General features: G+C 42.4%; 1 protein-coding gene across 1 annotated transcript in view; it reads left to right on the forward strand.

The window, feature by feature from the left end:
* The window catches only part of PRRC2C (proline-rich coiled-coil 2C), a 54,026-nt gene extending 36,469 nt beyond the window's left edge, over nucleotides 1-17,557 (forward strand). The window contains 11 exon segments of the mRNA XM_010191721.1: nucleotides 2,434-2,641; nucleotides 3,541-3,744; nucleotides 4,432-4,544; nucleotides 5,122-5,258; nucleotides 7,309-7,543; nucleotides 7,991-8,113; nucleotides 9,660-9,878; nucleotides 10,906-10,970; nucleotides 11,980-12,093; nucleotides 13,821-13,947; nucleotides 17,303-17,557. Coding sequence (XP_010190023.1) covers nucleotides 2,434-2,641; nucleotides 3,541-3,744; nucleotides 4,432-4,544; nucleotides 5,122-5,258; nucleotides 7,309-7,543; nucleotides 7,991-8,113; nucleotides 9,660-9,878; nucleotides 10,906-10,970; nucleotides 11,980-12,093; nucleotides 13,821-13,947; nucleotides 17,303-17,557 — 1,800 coding nt within the window.
* The last annotated feature ends 290 nt before the right edge of the window (nucleotides 17,558-17,847 follow it).

Consider the following 17,847-nt stretch of genomic DNA (forward strand, 5'->3'; position numbering starts at 1 on the left):
CTGCTTTTTGTCATCCTCTTCAATGCAACTCTTGCCTCTTCAGAGATACTTTTGGAGCAGCAGAGGAAAGCATTTTCTTCCTTCCTTGAAAAGAACAAGATCCCCAGGCTCTGCCTTCATAAAGGAATAATCCTTGTACCTCTTTCCTCTGTCCCTTATCACAGGAAGCTGTCTGTGAGAGAGGCTTGGCAGGAGAACTCAGCCAGAATTTTGCTCCCAGGGTGTACATATAAGATGCTCATATGGGGAGGCTTGGTGATATCTTGTTTCCTTGGAGTAACCTTTGCTAAGGCAGACATCCTCTTAAGGACTTCGCTGATGTGTCTATTGCTAGATAAGCAGCAGAGCAAAAGGAAGTCCAAAACAATTTTAATCTGAGCTGCCTGGCCCTCTTCCATGTTCTGAGGTTTCATCTAAAATACTTGTGTAGGCATCTGGTCCAGAATCTGAGACATTTCAACTTTCTGATCACTTAAACTTTTGCATACTTACATATGCACATTGGTATTTGTCTTCAGTTCAGTTTTTGGACCATTATTGCAATGTTAAGGCCCCAGTGCGTCAACGATGATGAGAAGCCTCAAGCAACCATAATCTCCAACCTGTGCGCTCCTTTTCCCATAACTAAGCAAGCAGTGAAATTACAGAGCTTTCCCCAGCCTCACCTAATTTAGAGCCTCTTACTCCTTTATATCTGGTCTGTAGATGGTGCTGCATAGGTGCTCCTAGAGTAGCAATCTCTTTTGCATCTTTTTTTTCTGGCTTAAGAACTCAGAGATTGTTAATAAACTATTAGAAAACTCAGAACTCTGTTATATGCCCTTCATTGCAAGTTGGAAAATGGAAGACAAAGTGTAGTATGTAGGCTCTAACTCTTGCCATCAACAGCTATTCCAGGAGATCATGAAACTCATTCCAGATAGTTGAAGCTTCTACACTTTCTCTGTTCAGACATTCACAGGTACTTCTTCACTTTCTCTTAATACCAGAGCCCGTAGTGTTCAGAAAGGAGCACGCAGTCTTACCTGTATTCCACCTTAAACAAAATCCTTTCCAGCAGATGAATAATAAATTTTGAAGTTTGGTTCTGATTCTTGCAGACAGGGCAATTTGTAGGAAGACGTTGGAAACAGTGATTGCTGGAGAAGATGGTCACAAAAATGAAAATATGTGACCATCCAAACGTAACAAAGTTTCCCTCCTCCCTCTCTACTCTCTTCAGAAATACAGATCTCCGCTTTCCACAAAGGAGTGTGTATTGATCTCCTCTTACCCACTTCTTTCAATACTGCTTTGCTTTGTTCATTACTTCTGAAGCATCTAGGCAAATAACATAAGTCATGTTTAGTCTGTCCAGACTACTTAACCTCATATAAGCCAGGGTACGTTGAAAGTCTTGACTTTCAGAGGCTGCCAGTCTCAGTTTAAGGGACTTTGTTGATTCAGGCAACGGGGTCACATTTGTTGGTGAGTATGTATTTGCCCTTTTGCATATACCATTAAAGACAGCACCTGGCCTGGAGAAGCTTGCAGTCTGCCAGATAAGCAATTTCAGCTTATGGCATCCAGCTCTGCTAGCAAAACCTTTGTCTCGACTGGGGACCGCTGAAGGTTGTAGAGAAGTCCATGGACTGTGCTTGAGGCTTTAAATTAGCAAGTGTAGACTGGACATGAATATTCCCTTTTCAGTAGTCCCTCAAAATGTCTCTGTTCAGGTTTGGTATTGCATGTCTAATGTAGCAATAATTAGATTGTTATTGGCAGCAGTAAAACAATAGTTCTTTCCACTTTTGGTGGAAGATAGTTGTGTATAGAGTATTTAAGTTTCATCTTTCTTGCTGTGCAAGACTTAAACTCATAATTAGTATGGAAATAGAGGAGCTTGAAGCATTTTTAGCATTAATGTAAAGCAGTGCGCACAAGCTGTGTCAGCTCATGATTGTTTCTTGAACAGCAGTTGCTTTGGAAATCTAAACTTGACTATTCCCATGTTTACTGAAGTGAATTAGATATTTTTGGTGGTTGCTCAAAGGGGATGATTTATCAAGAAAGCAAGATGCCATTTCATGTAAATGGCCCAAATAACTTGTAAGTAAAGGACTTCATGGAAATATATAGAGGGTTTTTTACCTTTCTTTTGCTCACTGTATCTTTTGCTCTTCATGTCAGACAAAACAAGCCAAATTAGTGTGAGTGAATTCTTTTGAGAGTTGAATGTTAAGATGATGAACTCTGCACGTGTGCGTTGGAACGGATAAGAAGCTCCAACTGAAGGCTGTATGCTTTTTGCATGAACAGAGTTGCACGATTATGGTGACTTTTAAAGAGGCTCGCATGAAGCCTGAGTTACCTTTTGAGTTAAACTGTTGAAAGAGGAAGACTGACTAGCTGAAACTTCCTAATGGATGGGGAAACTTATTTTCTTTTCAATAGATGGAGTCTGCACGCAAAGCATGGGAGAATTCCCCAAATATGGGGGAGAAGAGTTCTCCAGTGACCTCAGCAGCATCTCCCATTGCTGGTGGCAGTAGCAGCAGCAGCAGCAACGCTGGGCCAAGCAGTGGTACTTACAGTTCTTTCTCTAGTGCATCAATGCCTCCTATTCCTGTGGCCTCAGTTACACCAACAACTTCATTATCAGGTACCAGGTGTCAAGATGGTAGTACCCTGTTGTATTGCTCACTTGTGTTTTTCAGCAATTAGATTCCCTTTGGAATTATGTTTAGTGCAAAGCTAACAAGTCTTATGCTAGTATGAAATGTGAGATCTGAACAGCAGCTTCTCCAAATACTTTTTAATTAACAAGGAGATACTTCACATATTTCACATCAGTCAACTGAAAAGAATATCAAGGCAACATCTTTGCCGGTGCTACTTTGACTTGGAAGAGGAGATAAACGTCTCCTTTTGGCTGCCTTATTGGTTTCATTTTGCTTAGCTGAATGAAGGCAAGCAAGTAGATTTTGGAGCAGATGGTAGTTGTGATATCCAGCTAGTTGCAGTCTTTGATTTATGCTCTTGCTTTTGGAGTTAAAGCTCTGACAGCTTATACTAGTACCCTTTTGCACTAGGCAGAGCAAACCTCCAGCTGTTCTTCACAAACAGTGCTGGTTTCCACCTTGTTTCTTTGTAGCAAACAGAAGATGCTGTATTTGGTTAAATCTTCACACTTTGGAATATTAGAATGTATGCCCAAATCTTAGCTGAAGTGCTTGAAAAAAGCCTTTCCTTGGAGCCTGGCTCTCAACCATGAGAGGCACAACCACCGTATGTTGCAGTACAGTGTTGCATAATTAACCAAAATGTCTAGTTCAGCATTTTCATATGGTCCTATACTGTGAAGGGAGTTGTAGTGTGGTTACAGTGCTTCCTATAGTGAACTTAACAGAATTGTCCTCCCTGTCCATCTTGCGCTCCTGGAAAGAGCTGCATTAGGTTTCAGTGCTCGCATAGCTGTCCCAAAGCTATGACTACTGATAGATGAGGCTTTGATGTATCTTTAGCTGTTCTACGATGTATCACTTGCTTCTCTCCTTCTAGGAGCTGGAACATACACAACCTCTTCACTGAGTACGAAGACTGCAAGCACCTCAGACCCTCCTAATATATGTAAAGTGAAACCACAGCAGTTGCAAACAAGCAGCCTAGCTTCTGCCAGTCACTTTTCCCAGCTGAGCTGCATGCCATCCCTCATTGCCCAGCAACAGCAAAGTCCCCAGGTCTATGTGTCTCAGTCTGCAGCAGGTAATAGTGTTTGTGGCTGAGAAGCCACGTGTATGCTTTTTTGGAGTTCTGAAGCTGGAGAGTTGAATTCAGTTCTGGTGTTATCTGCAATAAAGACAATGATGGAGAGCATTCTGTAAGGAAATATTCACTAATTGTGTCTTACTTTAAATATGCAAGTTCCTATTAGTAAGTATAAGGATAATGCTGTGTTAGCGTACCGAGGGAAGTAAATTTGAATCTCTTGGTGTGCCATTTTTCTGTTGCAGAATTTTAAATCATTGCTTAAGACCAAGAATTACTTAGTCTTGATTTTCCTGAAGTGCTACAATACTTAAGAATTGTGGCATTTTTTCTTAAAACCCCCTACATATAGTTAACCTAAATTACACGACATTATATCATGTTATTCCCTTTCCTTCACCCAAATGCCTGTTTTGGCCAGAATCTGTTGCTTGTCCCCCAGGAATTGCATGGGACTGAAGATGCATATACAAAACTGATAGATTGTGGGGGTGGATTGGAAAAGATACCAGCGCTGGTTAGGCACCTAGCTCTTCAGTTCTGTTTCTTCCCCATCTCTCTGGTAACTGTCACACTGAGAAGCACTGACAGTGGCTGCATCTCCAGCTCTTGATGAAAACCTTTCTAGCAGGGATTTGTTTGGAATCCGGTACTAATTGTATTGCTCTTCCTGAGGTACTGCAGCTCAAATCCCAGCATTTTACATGGATACAAGTCATCTATTCAATACCCAGCATGCGCGTTTGGCACCACCGTCTCTCGCCCAACAGCAAGGCTTTCAACCAGGGCTTTCTCAGGTATTTGGGGATTTCTTTTTTCCTTTTTTTTTTCCCCACCTCCCTGTCCATATTGCCTTTAAAGCTCAACTAATGAGCTAATGGGGAGAGGGGAGAGTGCACCTAAAGAATATGCAAAACTGAGGTCACGCCTGCTCTTGCCATCTCATTCCAGTGCATGCAGGCAGTGTTCTCTACTGTCTCTGAGAATAAAAACGTTTGTCACGAAAGTTGAGAGAATAAGCTTTCACTCACAAACGTACTCTATGTAAAGGTCCATACTTGTCAGAGGTATGTGACCATAAGTTAGTGGAGGCTTATTCAACTTTTGTAGTACACAATTGCATGCAAACTTGTACAGTAGTTTATGCAAATCTAAATAATTCATTCAGTTTCTGCTGCTTATTTGCAAGTAAAAGTGTAAAGTTCAACTAGAAAGTAATTTTCTGAATGGGAGCAGTATCAGCTCTGCAGGCAGCCTTTGGATTTGACGTTCTTTGTGTACTTTTTATGTTACACGAATCCTGGCACGTATTTAACTGTAGCTTTTCTATGTAACTTTTGCCCTTGGATATTTAATGGTTTCTTTTTTATGCAGCCTGCTTCAGTTCAGCAGATCCCCATCCCCATCTATGCACCTCTGCAAGGACAGCATCAAGCTCAGTTGAGTTTAGGAGCAGCACCAGCTGTTTCACAAGCCCAAGAGTTGTTCAACTCCTCCTTACAACCTTATAGGTAGGTAGTATATGTATGTATATGTAGATGTCTTTGTTTTTTGAGTGTCAGAAATTAAAGAACTTGCTTCTCTGCAAACTTGCCTTCTGTGATCAATAGCTGTCTCATCATCTTGTCTTCCCCAAAAATCTTTCATCTGTTTGGCTGAGAACTGTGTATGCAGATTGTCTGGCCAGTCTGCATGTGCAAATGCAGTTGTGAATCATGAGTTCAAAAATTGTGCATGATATTTGTATTTTTAGGAAACCAGGCTAAAAAGATGAAAACATCAGTCGTTCATACTAAAGAGAACAGAAAAAGAGAAGTCAATCCCTTTAATTCAGTGATTTGCATTTGTTACTTTCTAATCAAACCAACATTGGAGTCTTGAAACACCTTGAAGTTCTAGTTTGAACCCCATAGGTGGTAGAAACTTAATTTCAGATGTGTAGGGGATAGCAGGGTATATTTTAAAATATATATTTTCTGTTTGCTACTAAAGGTAATAGGAAGACCAGTATCTCTCAGATGGCATTGGTAGCCAGGCAAACTTCCACTGCAAGCCTTTCCAGAGCTTTCTTGCAGTTCTTATCAAAACTGATTCACAGTGGTATAATTCTGGCAAATTTTGTTCGTTTCACTTTGAGAAAGTTGCTTTGGAAATTTAATTACACCATTTTGCATGTGCTGTTAGAAAAACCTGTCTGTTGCAATGGAGAATGCTGACACCACAGAAAGTTTAATTGTCTGCATGTGTATTCTGACTTTGTGTTTGGCTGACTTTGTTGGAACAAATACTGCTTGTCCTGCCACAACTGACAAATTGCTGAAAACATTTGGCTAGTTGCAGAAAAACAATCAGTCTGGCATGCAATCCAGGTTAAATAAATGCTTCTGGCTGATCTGGTTATTTGCAAGCCCAGTACTAATGGAGTTTTGGGTTGAACCATTTAGAAGAGTATGAATACTTTTCCCACATCATTAAAGGTGCAGGGTAGGATAACCTTATAAACCAGTACAAGCTACTGGTTGAAAACAAAAACAAAACAAACCAGCATGTGAATGTTTTTGGCTGTACTGAAGAGAGTCCTCTGCATGCATGCTGAAAAAGTTTCTCCAGTGCTCCAGGTGCACCTGTACAAATGTTTTGCAATTAAGGAAGGGTACAGAAGAAAGTTAACCTGTGTGTTCTGTCAGGCAAGCACATAGCTGCTACGTTAAATGATTTAACAGAACCAGCGCTATGCTGGTACATATCAATACAGCTAAAAGTATTTTTACATCAAAAACACTCTCCTCTGAGCTGCAGAGCTTTGCGAGGGACATCTGTTTAAAAACTGATTCTTCAGTCTGAAGGTGACTATTCAGCACGCTCTTAATGGAAATGTTTAGGTAAATACTTCTGATGGACTGAACCTGTCTGGTGCTTTGCTGTACTGGTTTTGGTCTCTGTTTTTTAAACAAACTGCAACTTCCCCATGCTGGTGACAAGGGAGTTGAATATGTAGTTAAAATCAAAGGCTGTGGAGTCTGTCTGTGTGCTTGTTTTGAAGCCAAAACATGCATTTGGAAGCTACAATTGTCAGCATCCAGTGATTTAATCTGTAAGTATTAGAAGATGGACTATTGAGATCTGTGAAGCCAAGAGGAAAAAAAACCTTTTTTTTTTTTCTAAGTGGAAAATGTCTTAGTGATTTTTTTCCGCTAAGTGGAATGACCAGCGTGTGGTGCTTCCCCACTGTCCTACCTTGTAGCACAGGAACTAAGAACAGCTTCTGGCTGTTACCGTTAAGCTATGCAAGAACAATTTCAGCACATACATCTGAATAGCTGAGTTTACTTTAGATTTCAATTAAAGGACTAATCATTTTTTTCCTGTGGCCTTTAGTAGCATATATTTGTGTTGCAGAGTCAGTGGAAAAAATCTACCTTTCTCAGGTACAAATGCTTTCAATAGAGATAAGTGTCCACTCTAATTCCATTTAAAGAATATAATGTGTTAATTTTTGGTGGCTCGTTGTTGAGCACTGCATTTTTTTGTGTAATGCTTCAATCTCTCAATCTCTTGCAGATCCCAGCAAGCGTTTATGCAAAGTGGTTTGTCTCAGCCATCACCGGTAGTTCTGTCTGGTACAGCCTTACACAACTTCCCAGCAGTGCAGCACCAGGAGCTTGCTAAGGCACAGTCAAGCCTGGCATTTCAACAGACTTCTAATACTCAACCTATTCCTATCTTATATGAACACCAACTTGGTCAGGCTTCAGGACTGGGAGGCTCTCAGCTTATTGATACGCATATTCTCCAGGTAGGAATCATCCAAAATGCAAAATTTCTGCAATGGTTTGATGCAGATAATGCAATAATGAATCAAGTATTGTTCAGTTTGGGATAAGCCCACATCTGATAATTATATGATAGTCAAGGTGACAGGAAACTTGGAAGAGGATGGTTTTTTAATTTCATAAAAGTCCATTAGCGTAACTCTGAATTGAGGATTGTTCCCCATACTACAGGGCTCCTTGCACTTCTGCCACTAATTGGAGCTTCAGGTTTAATTTCTGTTATAGTAGGTGATAAATAGCTATTCTACTGCTTGCAAATGAGAGCTTTATCACAGGCTGAATTCTTCAGGTCAGCTTCCTATGCTGTGGTTTCTACTGTAGTGGATGAATACAGAATCATGTGCCATGCTGTCTCTGAACTGCTCTCCTAAGTCCTCTTAACCAGGACAGGTGTCTTTTACTCTTTCTAGGCCAGAGCTACACTCACTCAGGCTTCAAATCTGTACTCTGGGCAAGTTCAACAGCCTGGCCAGAGCAATTTCTACAACACCGCACAGTCTCCCAGTGCTCTCCAGCAGGTAAACTATGGCATGGTAAATTTCCTAAATTGTATTCTTCTTAAGAGCATGTTGTTGATGTTTTTTGTGGCGTAGGGGCGGAGGTGGGAGCTGAGACAATATTCAGTTCTTGCATTTTAGAAGAATTAAAAACTGAGAGCAAAGGAGAGGTATTACAGCAGCACTGAGCAAGTTCATTGCTGAGAAGTTGGATGGCCTACAAGTTCGTGCTGATCGTTTGTCTCTGGCATCCTTCTCTCACATAGTCAGTTTTCCAGTGACAAGCAAAAGTTTAGTTGACACAGTGGTGTTGCTAATTTACTGCAGCCTATGCTGCCTTTATGGAGGCAGGTATCAGTTAGTGATGGAGAGAGACAGACGAACTCAAAGTGCTTCGTGCAGCCTAATTCTTAAAACCAGGTCTCGGTGAGATGAAAGCTCAGCTGATACATAGGTCAGTGATTCAGCAGGTGATGATACAGCCAAACAGGATAACCAAGTCAGAAATCAGTCACCTATGTCAGGATGTTTGTAAAAGACTCCATCAGTTTTAAGTTTTTTGAAGTTATTTGTGAAAGATCTGTTAATTTGCTGTGTGCAAGCATTCTGTCGTATTTACAGGATGCCCATTAGTGGTTTTCATCTTCTGGTTATCTTTTTTTTCCAGTGGCTTTAAAAAAAAGGCTTATAATGGGCTGCTGCATTATAATAGACTAGTTCATATTTATGAAAAATTGCCAAGACTGATATCTAGAAGAGTCTTAAAAAAAGTAGTTATCTGTTGAAAATCGAGCATAGAGTTTTATGGGCCTTTTAGAAGGATTGATGTTTTTAATGTGTTCAAGCTTGGCTGCCTCAATAAATTTAATTTGTTGTCCTTCAGAGCCTTAGTAAGACTTCCACATCTGGAGAGTACACCATTCTTCTAGTCACATTCAGAATATAATTTTGCAGGTTTTGGATTGATGGTCAGACTAAGAAATGCCAGAGCTCTTACCAGTCAGGTCACTGCTGTGGTATTTTCATGTTTATCACACCATTCTGTGGGGTTTTCAGCTCAGCACTCCATGTTAATCCAAACAAGGGACAGGCCGCAGTTACTTTTTTTTCTTCTTAGAGGGATTTTTTTAAGCTCAGGAATTCTGACTGTTGGGACTTCCAGAAAGTAGAATCTTGTTTTCATCCCAAGCAGTGTCCTTATGATCACTAAAATTATTTGAAGTTTAAAAAAAATAACAACATTAAGAAGAGGAAAAAACCCACCAAAAATACTACTTCATTGTAATTTTTTCGGAGTTGAATTAAATTTACTTCTTCATACAGTGAAATCATGCTGAGTGATGTTGGAGTTAGTGGCTAACATGCCACTTTGTTTCTGAAAAGCAAAGACCCAAATACCATTAGAACAGAATTTAAAGACAAGCTAAACAATAAATTCATTTATTTGCTTGTACCTCTCTGGGTCAATATATGAAGTCATTAAGCCATTTACTTTCAATGCAGCTGAAATCATAAAGCTTGTGAAATTAAATAATGGCCCTTGTGTATATGTTACTGGTGATTTTGTATTTTTTTTTTCCAGGTGACAGTACCTTTGCCAGGATCTCAGATTTCTTTGCCCAACTTTGGATCCACAGCACAGCCACTTATTGCCCTACCCCAGTCTTTGCAACCACCACTACAGCACACACCACCACAAGCACAGGCTCAAAATCTAAGCAGACCTGCACAAGTAACCCAGCCTTTCAGAGGATTAATCCCAGCAGGAACTCAACACAGCATGATTGCTGCAACTGGAAAGGTAACAGTATTGGTAAATCTACAGTACAAAAACTCATACAAAGCACAGCTGTGTGCTGTTTTATAGAACAAAGGTGGCAACCTCTGTTGACTCTTGCATCTAAAAGCCTGCTTTGACCTTAAGATGTAGGGAGAGGAAAATGGAAAAGCCAGTGAAGGTTAGTCATGGACTAGTAGGGTATTTCATGTAGAAGCTGTGTAGAATTTCATACAGAGATGTTGCTCCAGCAGTGGGCAAGCACCAGCACACTGTCATGTCTGGTTTCTGATTCTCGTCATGCACGTGTTTGCTGGTTTGCTCCAGTATGAGACTAGGAACAAGTTGTAAGATTTCACTCATGCTTCCAAACCACCGAGTACACCAAACACATTTGTAAAGCCTCCTTCTGCAGTATGAATCGCTTCTGCCATATACCTGTTGTACTGTCAAATAGGGAATGCCTGCAGCTCAGGGTAGATCCAGTCTTACTAATACTGCCTTATCCTCTGTATTAATGAGTGTCCTGGCGAATCCTAATGAGGTAGCTGTGGTGAAAAACACTGCAAGAGTTATCTTTGTGTAGATAACTCTAGAGAAGGGGATGTATCCCTTATACGTTTGTGAGAACATTAATCCCGTTCTGTTCTGTCCTGGAATTTGAATCCATGAGTGAATGTCAAGGGATCAGACCTTCCTGGTACAACAAGCTGGAGTTTTAGGGGCTGCCATGGACTCTGTCAGCTGTGACCCTAAAGCAGTATTAAACTCTACTAATGTTGCTGAGGGACTGGTTTTTCTAAGTAGCACAGCAAGGTATGTATTGAGAAGGTAGCATTGTGTGCAAGGCAGAAGCTTTGATGTGTCAAAAGGATGGTCTTGCATCTGAAGAGAATTCTTCTTGAGTGACAGCTCCAGTAAGGACGTCATCCCAAAATAGTGCAAGAAACTTGAATACCTAGGAAGGAATCTCCTTTATCTGGAGCTGCTGTGGTAATTGCTAATGAGAAGGTGTGGAGCTGGCTTCCAGTCACAAGGTCTCTTGTCTTAGATGGAATCACAGGTGTACATGTACCTGGGATTTTCAGATAACGTGCAGCACAGTGCAGTTGCAGCATAGCAGTGGGTGATAACACTGGACGTGAACACAGCTAAGCTTTCTGTCAGGTATAGTAAGGTCTTTCCCCAGAGCAAGGAGTGATCTAGCTCCAGAGCTGCACCTGAAAGCCTTACAGCTTAGGGCCTAGATTTTAGGGTGCTTTTGAGTATAAAAAGACCCTGCTTTCCAGTGATTTACAGCTGTGATAAGAAAAAAATCTCTCTCGGACATTAATTCTTTGTCTTGGACAGTAATGGCAAGCAGAATTCCAGATCACCTCTGAAGTTTTCGTCCTGTCACCCACCAGAGTATATGATGACTTTTGCACCGTGCAGTTTTCTAGCTTCATAGGATCTGGCCAAACCTTTTAACCTTTTGTATTTTTTGAGTCCAACTTCCAAGCAGCAATGTGTTTCTTGCTACAGTAATCATTCGAAAATGATCTCACTCATTGCAAGAAGAAATGAGGAAGAGCTGCAGTGGGATGGTGACCTTAGGGGACCTTCCTACCCCATTTTCAGGGTTCCATTATGTTCCTGCTAAAGAAAGTAAACTTAAAACAGCCACTCACTTTTAACTGATGTAGTGGTGTTGTTATGCTTCATGACTGTGTGGTTTTTTAGTTTTTTTTTTTATAGAGCTGGATTATTTCACAGTGGTTTTCACTTCAGCATGTTTCAGGATTGTATCTAAATATTTTCATGTGGTACTTGAGATGGGGAAGGAAATTTCAACCCTGAAGCATTTTTTTTTTAGGGCCAAATATGTGAAATTAGTCACAAATCTTCTTTCATTATGCAGATAGATCAAGTTAGAAATCCAGTGCTGTTGCTGGATTTGCCAAATAGTCCAGGAGTATGCAGTCTCTTATGCTGCTGGGTTTGTCCTAATTATAAGAAGCTGTTTTGCAATCTTCTTTCACTGTCACTTAACTGACCTATTTTCATTGAGAAAAGCGTGAGGTAAGCTGACAGTTACTTAGTAAATGTAATTTTTTTTGAAAAAGAACTGCCATGGCAATTGCTGTATGTTTCAGATATCAGAAATGGACCTGAAGGCCTTTGGAGGTGGCATTGATGTTAAACCTGGAACACCACCAGTTACTGGTAGAAGTACTACTCCAACCTCCAGTCCTTTCCGGTAAATCTCTCTTCAGCTCAGAATTCCTTGAAATCAGAGCTAGAAAATGTACCTAGTCATACATGAGCAGCCAGTTCTGATGGGTATGAGGTGAGGGGCTGCTAATGTAAAATTCAGTGCTTAATCTTAGTTTAAAAGCAGCATTCCAGTAGGTCATCAATCTGCTATGCTTTGTCAGAAGTACACTGCTCTGAAATAAAATGTTTAAAATACTTTAATTAAAACTAACCTAGTCATGTAAAAGTTACCTGGGATTGTACCAAGAAAACACAGAAGTGACAGGGAAGGTATACTTTGGGGTAAAGCTCTAAGACAGATTCTTAGCCGTGATGCTCAAAGTAAAATCACTTAAAGGCTTACACCTCAGCAGTGGCAACAATTTTGTTGAGAACTAAGAATTGATGTGAGATCTATAAGAGTCTGACAAGTGAAATTAGTGAGCTGTTTGCAGGTTTGTTTGGTTAATTGACAGAATTAGGAGTCTTGCTCATGTACAGATGTGTTTAGTAGTAAACCTTTTGGGCTGCTTGTGGGTCGGCTGAATGATCTTGAAAATGGAACTTTGCTACGGGATAGCTTTGTTCTTGAAAGCTGTGATCCCATGCATAGTAACTGTGTTTGGCTTTCAGTGTAGCAGTCTGACAAAGTTTGGAGTTTTCTAGTGAAGTTGAAATGAGAGCTTGAACTCTGTCCTGAAGCTGTGGCTCCAATACTTCACCTAAGAGAAAAGTGAAGGAGTGAGAAAGAAGAAACTTGAATTTGCCAGCTAGTCAGCATTTAGGACAATTGACTTGATGGTACCTGTCTTAGAGATTCTATGTGAGATGTCTCTTCCCCTAGCAACCAAAGCAGAGCTTATCAGAAGCTTTTACAGAGGTTCTGGGAAGATGTGTCATGCTTTTGTCAATCTCAACAATTCAAAGAGACTAAACAGGGACTTTAAGTTTACAGAATGTTGGTGTGTATTGAGTTTAGCTGGCTTCCTTGCCACTGGCGCCCTGCTGCTTGTTTTATGTTAAGCGTATCACCCACACACCGCGTGAGAACTCACTGCAGATCAAGTTCCTTTTCCTGAAGGTGGCTGTTCATGCTTTTCTCCTTCTCCAAGGACTGTTTGGTGCTCTTCCCCCAAATAAACTTTCAGGCCTCATTTACTTCATGGTGATTTTATACATCTTGAAAGCTGTAAAGGAGGGTCATGTTCTTAGTCAAATAAAATAGGTGGAGAACATTTTCTGTGAGTTCTTAAAATCTGCTAAAGCACATTTTTAAACATTTGATAACAGTTCGGAGTGGGAGCAGCTGCACATCACAGCTTCTGTTGAGCGTGGCGTTTAATGCCTGTTGTGATGAGCTCTGAACTCGACACAAAAGAGCAAACGGTGAAAGGGGTAGGACTGAATGCAAAGGTACCAAGTATGGGAAGGGGATCACACTTTTACATCAGTATTTGTGTTATGAATACTTGTGAGAAAGGCCACTTTAATGCAGACTTTACCCTGAAATCTTTCCATATCCTAAATATCTCTGATTATGCTTTCTCTTTATATTCTTAAATTCTGAGTTTGGAACTGACAGTAGAGCCAGAAAAATATCTGATACCAACTTCTCTAAGGGCTAATGTTTTTCCCCCTGAATTGCTGAATTTCTAGTTAAGTTGTAACTAAAGGACAGAAACATCCTCTGGATGAGAGCAGCGCCACTCTAACAGGTTTTCTCTTCTTTAGGGCCAGTTCTACAAGTCCTAACAATCAGTCCAATAAGATGAACAGCATTGTCTACCAGAAGCAGTTTCAGTCAGCAGCTGCTGCTGTGCGAATGACGCAGCCGTTTCCTGCACAGTTTGCACCACAGGTAGGTGACTGGTAGCCTCCTGCAATCAAGCTGTTTCTCTGTATAACCTGGTGACTTTGTGATTTGACTGTGTTTCCTCAGGCTTTATCATGGTGAGGTATGAAATGGAATCCTTGGGGGGAAAAAGAAAAAGAAATCTGTGAGAAAACTGATTCCAAGATCAAGGCCAAAAAAAACCCCTGCTCTGATCTTTCTAACTAGTAGTGCAGGTTTTGTGGTGTGTTTAATTTTGAGAGTTCTGCGTACACTGAGGAATTTAGTAGCAGTTGTGAATGATGTAGAACAGAGTTGTTCAGAGGTTCTGCTGGCTTCCCCATGCAGCTGACGTGCACCTCATCCTGCAAATCCCGATCATTTGGTTGGGGCAGGGGGGAAGCCTTGTGTCTGAAGGGTCCCGGTGCATGTTTTAAATGGTCATGGTAGTTGTTTGTCTGAGTTGCAGTTCTGAAGCATTAATGGAGCAGTTCAGGTTGGAAAGGATCTCCGGAGGTCATACAGTCCATACAAAGCAGGGCTGATGACAAAGGGTTTGATTTACTTCCAGCATTCCAAGGAGCACAGCTTCTAAGAGTGGTGCATCCCTGTTACAGGTGACTGTAGCCAGGCTGCTAGGGGAGCGTAGCCTCTGTAGAAATGGAGGATATTTCTGTCTGTCTGTTTAGCATTTGGAGTGTGTGACTGCAGGACTTGAGATTTTGATTTTTGGATTGCCACTAGCAGAGACTGCCCAGCCTTTTCAGGGCTGCCTTTCACTAGTGACTCCTCCACTGCCTTGCGTGGGTCTTCTCTCTTATTAGATGCTGGGTTTAAGTCGTTGGTACTACTTTCAGGCACAGCAGCACTACAGGGCTGTTCTTTTCTGGAGTTCCAGCGTGGCCTCTCCTAACATAAAAGCCTATTTTCTTGACAACAGTTTGTCAGCAGAGCAGCAGTATTTTCCCCTTTTAAGATAATGCCAACGTGCAGTCTAGTTGGCAATTTTCTAATTGCGAAATGTCTCTTTTTGTTGTTTTTTCCCCCACTTAGATCCTCTCTCAGCCTAACCTGCTCCCTCCATTGGTAAGAGCCCCATATATTAACACCTTCCCAGCGCCTGTTCAGAGGCTGCCAGTAGCACTGCATAGTCAGATGCCGTCTCAGATGACCACAGGCCTTATGAGCCACCCTCATTTACCGCGTGTGGCCAGAGGTTTTTGTGGATCAGTATCTGGAGCCAGAGGCAATCAGGCCCAGGCTGCGATGAAGTCAGAACGAGACGTGAAGGTTAGTATTTGAACAGCAGTGCTGCTAACACCAGTTCAGTCTTGACAGCTTGTAGGGCAGGATTGCGTCTGCAAGTCATGTCTTAATGAAAATGCCTCTGGACCCAAAGCCAGTAGCTGGGCCTTTACAGCTGAACACAGACCTTCTCTAAGCCCTGGGGTTTTTTAGTAAGAACTTGAGACTAAAAGATTGGTAGGGAGCTTCCTTTCTCAAGTGGTCTTGTGGTCAGTGGCAGTCTGACAACTACATTTCAAGAGCCTGGATTTTTTGAATGAGTGAAGCCTACAGACCTCACTGTTAGCTGCTGTTTCACATCTGCCTCTCCAGCTCTGAGCAGCAGTATGAACCCTTGTGGTGCAGCCAGCCTCCTTGGTGGCTCTAGGTTATGATTTGCTGGTGGGTTGAAATACCTCTGATTTAATTCTCTGTGGTAGAATGCAGTAACATGGTACAGTCTGCAGAAGAGGTGGCTGCATTTCAGTAGCAGGTGATGAGAGTCATCAGACTTGCTGAAACACTTTAGGACCCTTCAGGTTAAGGCAGACGCTTCTTACCAAGGCAGGGACTGCAGCATGGATGTCTGCGTAGGGACACCGTTGTACACAGCCTGCTTTCTGAAGTATAAGTTGCTTGTATGAATAGATGGTACTAAGGAGCTCCTTCATCTGCTGTCATTTGCCATAACCCATGCATTGAGGTGTAAAAGCAAAAGAGTGTGCTTTTCCTGGTTATGTCTGGTTGGAGAAGAATTGATTACCCCTTAAATTCTAGGTTTTTGGTCCATTTAGTTTTATGCAACCAGTTTATGCTAGCTGTAGACTTACCAGATGATGCTGGTTTTCTGAATCTCCCTGCAAAACACTGTTTAAGAATGTGGGCTGTTCTGTCACACTCGGCTACTTGGGATCAAGTCATCCAGCCGTAACCTTAGGGGATGGCTGACATCTGTGCAGATGATTTCAGGTGGTGTCTGGCTCCAGTGAAATCAGACTGTTGTTGCAGTCCTGCACCTGAGTTCACAGGTTTGTTCTCTGTTGTGTTGCTGGTTCTGTTCCTTGGCCAAGGCCTCTGCTGGTTTGGTGTTTTCCCGTTTTCTGTAAAAAGGATAAAATACTTGGAGAGGTATGTGTAGCCTTAGCATCTGTACTGTGGTCAGGGTTCCTTGTATAAGAGACCTTTTTAATTTTAAAATAGGTGTTTGCATTGGGATTGATCATGCTGCTTCCAAAAGATTGAACTCTTAATGCAGCTCCTGCTTTGCCTGGATCTGGGCAGGAACGCCAGGTGCTTTCTCTGAAGCATCTGGTGTGCACCGTGCTTCACGTACAAACGAAAGGCCCAGTGTAAAACTGACTGAAGCACGTGTGCACCCAGACTGGAGTTCACAGGTGCAGGTCAAGGTTACTGGTAGGATTCAGAGGAGGGATTTGAAGGACAGGCAGTAGTTTGTGCTGCCTGGAATCAGCGCCCACTTTGAGTAGGAAGCAGATAAGGCCTTCACCTTACAGATCGCACAGCCTTGGACCACGTTCATTTGTATCCCTGTTGTAGACTCTGAAGTCTGTGTCCAGGACAATGCGGGGGAATATGTGGGTGCTCAGACCAGATTCTGCTGCTGCGGTACAGCCCCTGCGCCCGCAAGTCCACACCACGTGGCAGGGGAAATGGTGCCACCAGCGGCTGCGTAGCTGGGGTGGCGTTGGGGCGCAGGTGGCATGCAGACACACATCAGACTCACTGTGGGGTGGCGTTTCAGTCTGAGCCTGCTGTAGCTGGGTTTACGCTTCTTAAGCTCTGAAATGATAGTGGCATAAAAAAAAAAAGTGAGATGCTCCAAACTGTTGCCTTTAATCCTCCCTTCTGGGGTGAGGATTAGGAAGACTTAGGGAAGTCTAGGCATGAGGTTAAACTACTGCTGAAGAGCCAAGCACCCAGATGTGCCATCTAGGGAGCAGCTGGATGGACACTGCCTTTCTAGGGCAGTCTGGTCCCTGTGGTCAGTCCTTCCTCTGTCATTTAAGAAATACTTCTGTGAAGTCACTCTTATTCTAATGCCCTCTCTTCAGTAAACATATTTTCTCCCTTTCTTAAGGCAAAGCAGAGAGCAGAGGTACTTCAGTCCACCCAGAGGTTCTTTTCTGAGCAGCAGCAGCAGAGCAAACCCATAGGAGGCAAAGGGCAGAAAGTGGATGAGAACGGGAGCAAACCCGCCGAGGCCATTGCCGACTCCTCAGGAGTCTGCCAGGACAAAGCTGAGGAGAAGCCCGCGCCTGCTGCGGCAACAAAGCCCGTTAGAACCGGACCAATCAAACCTCAGGCAATCAAAACCGAAGAAACAAAATCTTAGAGGCTCTGTTTTCGTGGAGGTGGGGGAAGAGGGGAGGGGGAGGGGGAGATTACAACAGCATGAATTTGTAGCCCATAGGACAAGACAGCAGTCTTCTCTGCCTGCGGGGCTCGGCGTGAAGGGGCACGGGAGCTGTCAGCAGTTGTGGATGCAAACTGCTGCGTGTCCAGCTGAGCTGCTGGGCTCTTGGGGCATGTATCTTCTGTAACAGCATGAAGGCTGCTTTTGGTGTGTGCGCGTTCTACGCGTGTGCACGTGTTTTGGCTTACACGCCTGTATGCTTCCCAAAG

Source organism: Mesitornis unicolor, unplaced genomic scaffold (genome assembly GCF_000695765.1).
Source record: "Mesitornis unicolor isolate BGI_N332 unplaced genomic scaffold, ASM69576v1 scaffold4319, whole genome shotgun sequence".
Taxonomy (NCBI): Eukaryota; Metazoa; Chordata; class Aves; order Mesitornithiformes; family Mesitornithidae; genus Mesitornis; species Mesitornis unicolor.